Source organism: Bidens hawaiensis, unplaced genomic scaffold (assembly GCF_021521415.1).
Source record: "Bidens hawaiensis isolate Kalapana, Puna unplaced genomic scaffold, B.hawaiensis_p1.1 tig00071661_1, whole genome shotgun sequence".
Lineage (NCBI taxonomy): Eukaryota > Viridiplantae > Streptophyta > Magnoliopsida > Asterales > Asteraceae > Bidens > Bidens hawaiensis.
Window position 1 is genome coordinate 37,866 of NW_027502538.1, and position 5,072 is coordinate 42,937.

The 5,072-nt window shown below is 41.5% G+C and overlaps 2 protein-coding genes across 2 annotated transcripts; both read left to right on the forward strand.

Annotated features, from left to right (window-relative positions):
- The first annotated feature begins 1,480 nt into the window (after positions 1-1,480).
- LOC143605842 (uncharacterized) lies at positions 1,481-2,238 on the forward strand. The gene is made up of 2 exons (XM_077081817.1): positions 1,481-1,580; positions 1,691-2,238. The coding sequence occupies exons 1-2, from the start codon at positions 1,481-1,483 to the stop codon at positions 2,236-2,238; spliced, it is 648 nt and encodes a 215-aa protein (XP_076937932.1).
- A 1,446-nt stretch (positions 2,239-3,684) lies between these two features.
- LOC143605843 (uncharacterized) lies at positions 3,685-4,448 on the forward strand. The gene is made up of 2 exons (XM_077081818.1): positions 3,685-3,784; positions 3,895-4,448. Exons 1-2 carry the CDS (start codon positions 3,685-3,687, stop codon positions 4,446-4,448), a joined length of 654 nt encoding a protein of 217 aa, XP_076937933.1.
- Positions 4,449-5,072: the final 624 nt, after the last annotated feature.

Below are 5,072 nucleotides of genomic sequence, written 5' to 3' on the forward strand. Positions count from 1 at the left end.
ATGTAAATTGCTAATCACTTTTAGCAATTATATATTATGTAATAAATAATTAACCATAGGGCTCTGTACTATTAATATTAAATAGTGGAATGATGCTTTATGTTTTGAATACTATGATTCGTGCCACGTCACCCCTCGGGTTGATTCGTGACACGTCACCCCTCGGGTTGGGGCGTTACAGCATAGGCTCTTTCCTGTAGAAAACATGAACACTAGTAATTAGGTAATGTGAGGATTGGGTAAACGTCTGGGTTAGGATTCCGTCAAATTAAGTATCCTTTTACTCGCAATCATCCTTAAATTCTAATCTTCGTATCATTTCTTTTAGATGCCTCCTCATCATCAAACCCGTAGAACCTCCGGCAGGGCAAACCGTTTGAACACCGACTCTGCTTCGAACGACACTCCCGTTGATCCGAACATAGTTACAGCTATTAACCAAGCTTTGGCCGGGTACTTCCTAATCTTGTTGCTCAAACAGTAGAGGCAGTTATTCAAAAAACTCGTTTCGAAGGGCGTGCTAACCAAAATACTAATTCTGGGGCTGCGATAGATGATAACGCAACTAACAACACTGCCGAGGGCATCCACATATGGTTGCAAAGGTTTCAAAAGCAAAAGCGAAGATCCTTTAGTCACGCTGCTACTCTAATCGAAGCCACAAATTGGACAGCTCATATTGAAAAAATCTTTGAAGTGTTGGGAGTTGAAGATCCATATAAACTCAGATTGTCCACCAAAAAATTAGAGGATGACGCACAAGCATGGTGGGAAGGACTCAAGCAGGCTAAAGTTGGAGATGTTTATGCGGCTACCCTTCCTTGGGTGGATTTTCGTAGAATCTTATACGAAAAGTATTTCTCCATGGCTGATAGAGAGGCCTATGTTAGGGAGTACGCATTTATTCGGCAGGGGAATGATGAGACAGCATCAGAGTTTATTTCTCGATTTGCAAGGTTGGCTAATATCGTTGGGGATGCAGCAGGAACACCAGAAGCTCGGGCAGAAAATTGTAAATGGGCAGTGTGTGATCGAATCTGGAAGTCGATCATGTTTATGAAGTTCAAAGATCTTACAAAGGTTGCTGACGCAATCAAAACTTTTGAATTCTAGAGAAAATAAGTCTTATATCTAGCAGGGGAAAGAAAAAAGAGAGATAGGGACGGGCTATGCTTCCAGAATACTGCCCAACCATTTTCTTCACCACATTATCAGGATCGCAGAGTTCGAGCAAAGAGAGGTCCCGATAACCAGATAAAACCATGGTAGCCTAGACCTTCGAACCCAACACCAACCCAAATAAAATTCAGCTATATCAAGGACCCACTAGAGCACAACTACTAAATCAACATGGAAGCCCCAACCCAAATACTATGCCTTCATGCAACACTTGTGGAAAGAAACATTGGGGTGCTCATCGCCAAACTACGTGAGCATGCGTTAGATGTGGCCAGACTGGACATTAATTAATAATTGCCCGATGCCAGATACCAAGAATACCACCGGAGGAAATGTTGCACTGCCAAATAATAGAGGAAGAGTTTTTACGCTTACTGCTACTGATGCTCCTAGTGCCCCAGGTACTGTTTCTGGAACTCTTCAACTTGGTGAGCGTGATATATGTGTGTTATTTGACATGGGAGTAACCCTTTCAATAATTCTAACTTGTTCACTAAACACCTTTTAATAGAACCTTCCCCGTTAGAACACACTCTTTCAATATCCACTCCGATGGGTAACTCGATCATAATTTCCCATATATACAAAGATTGCCCTATTCGTATCAATTCTATTGAGCGTAAAGCGAATCTTTTACCCATGAAAATGCGCGATTTTGATGTTATCCTCGGGATGGATTGGTTATCTCGGCATCGTGTAACCATTGATTGTCACTCACGGCGAGTCATTTTCGGTGACTCTCATCATATTGATTTAGTGTATCAGGGGTTCCAACCCCGTAAGTCTCTTAAGATTATCTCAGCGCTCAAAACTCAAAAGTTGATATCGCATGGTTGCGCTGGATTTTTAGCGTCAGTCAAAGATACGACGACTGCCGAAGTTAGCATCGACAGCTATCATGTTGTTCGTGAGTATTCTGATGTCATTCTAGATGAATTACCGGAACTACCACCACAACGTGAGATAGAATTTACTATTGATTTGGTCCCTGGTGCTGAGCCTATCTCTAAGGCACCGTATCATATGGCTCCGTTGGAATTGAAAGAGCTGAAGGAGTAATTGCAGGAATTGTTGGAGTTAGGATTTCTTAGACCTAGCGTCTCACCTTAGGGTGCACCGATATTATTTGTAAAGAAAAAGGATGGTATTATGCGGTTATGCATTGACTACCGAGAACTTAATAAGATCACCATTCGTAACCGGTATCCTCTACCTCGCATAGATGACCTTTTTTACCAACTCCAAGGCGCTAAGTTTTTCTTGAAAATATACTTGAGATTTTATTATCATCAACTAAAGATTCGGGAGGAGGATGTTCCTAAGACCGCCTTTCGTATCCGCTACGACCATTATGAGTTCTTGGTTATGCCTTTTGGGCTAACTAATGCCCCTGCAGTCTTTATGGATTTAATGAATCTTGTTTTTCACGAGTTATTGGATAAATTTTCATTGTTTTTATCGATGACATCTTAGTGTATTCCAAGAGTGGGGATGAACACAAAGTTCACCTGCGGAAAGTGCTTGAAACTTTAAGACAGAAAAAGTTGTATGTGAAGTTTTCAAAATGTGACTTTTGGCTTAATAAAGTAGCATTCTTAGGTCACATTGTATCCGCAGAAGGAATTAAAATGGATCCCGGCTAAAATTGAGGCAATTAAAAAATGGCCTAGACCCACCTCTGCCACAGAAGTTCGAAGTTTCTTGGGTTTAGCCGGCTACTACTAGAGATTCGTAGAAGGATTTTCTGTCATTGCCTTGCCTCTTACGTAATTGTTGAGGAAGGGTGTGAAATTCTCTTGGAATGAAGAGCGTGAGAAGAGCTTTGAAAAATTGAAGAAAAGACTTGTTACAGCTCCTGTACTTACTCTTCCATCAGGCTAAGGAGGTTAGCAAATCTATAGTGACGCTTCAAAGAAAGGCCTAGGTTATGTATTAATGTAACACGGAAAGGTCATCGCTTATGCCTCGCGTCAGTTGAAGCCTTATGAAGTTAATTACCCTACGCGTGACTTGGAATTAGCTGCGGTTGTTTTTGCGTTAAAAACATGGTGTCACTATTTGTACGGTGAGACTTGTGACATCTTCACTGATCACAAAAGCCTCAAGTATATATTTACGCAGAAAGAGCTAAATATGAGGCAAAGGAAGTGGCTGGAACTTTTGAAAGATTATGAAGCGAATACTCAGTACGCATCCAGAATAGAATACTGGCCAACCATCTTCTGCACCACATTATCAGGATCGCAGAGTTCAAGTAAAGAGAGGTCCATATAACCAGATTTAACCATAGCAGCCTAGACCCCCGAACCCAAGACCAACCCAAAATCAAATTCAGCTATATCAAGGACACGCTAGAGCACAACCACTAAATCAACATGGAAACCCTAACACAAATACTATGCCTTCATGCAATACTTGTGGAACGAAACATTGGGGTGCTCGTCACCAAACTACGTGAGCATGCGTTAGATGTGGCCAGACTGGAAATTAATTAATAATTGCCCCATGCCAGATACCAAGAATACCATCGGAGGAAATGTTGCACTGCTAAATAATAGAGGAAGAGTTTTTACGCTTACTGCTACTGATGCTCCTAGTGCCCCAGGTACTGTTTCTGGAACTCTTCAACTTGGTGAGCGTGATATATGTGTGTTATTTGACATGGGAGTAACCCTTTCAATAATTCTAACTTGTTCACTAAACACCTTTTAATAGAACCTTCCCCGTTAGAACACACTCTTTCAATATCCACTCCGATGGGTAACTCGATCATAATTTCCAATATATACAAAGATTGCCCTATTCGTATCAATTCTATTGAGCGTAAAGCGAATCTTTTACCCATGCAAATGCGCGATTTTGATGTTATCCTCGGGATGGATTGGTTTTCTCGGCATCGTGTAACCATTGATTGTCACTCACGGCGAGTCATTTTCGGCGACTCTCATCATCCTGATTTAGTGTATCAGGGGTTCCAACCCCGTGAGTCTCTTAAGATTATCTCAGCGCTCAAAACTCAAAAGTTGATATCGCATGGTTGCGCTGGATTTTTAGCGTCAGTCAAAGATACGACGGCTGCCAAAGTTAGCATCGACATCTATCATGTTGTTCGTGAGTATTCCGATGTCTTTCTAGATGAATTACCGGGACTACCACCAGATCGTGAGATAGAATTTATTATTGATTTGGTCCCTAGCGCTGAGCTTATCTCTAAGGCACCGTATCGTATGGCTCCGTTGGAATTGATAGAGATGAAGGAGAAATTGTAGGAATTGTTGGAGTTGGGATTTATTAGACCTAGCGTCTCACCTTGGGGTGCACCGGTATTATTTGTAAAGAAAAAGGATGGTAGTATGCGGTTATGCATTGACTACCGAGAACTTAATAAAATCACCATTCGTAACCGGTATCCTCTACCTCGCATAGATGACCTTTTTGACCAACTCCAAGTTCTCTTGGAATGAAGAGCGTGAGAAGAGCTTTGAAGAAATGAAGAAAAGACTTGTTACAGCTCCAGTACTTACTCTTCCATCAGGTTCAGGAGGTTACCAAATTTATAGTGGCGCTTCAAAGAAAGGCCTAGGTTGTGTATTAATGCAGCACGGAAATGCCATCGCTTATACCTCGCGTCAGTTGAAGCCTTATGAAGTTAATTACCCTACGCATGACTTGGAATTAGCTGCGGTTGTTTTTGCGTTAAAAATATGGTGTCACTAATTGTACGGTAAAACTTGTGAGATCTTCACTGATCACAAAAGCCTCAAGTATATATTTACGCAGAAAGAGCTAAATACGAGGCAAAGGAGGTGGCTGGAACATTTGAAAGATTATGACGCGAATATTCAGTACCACCCCGGTAAAGCTAATGTGGTAGCTGACGCTTTATGCCGAAA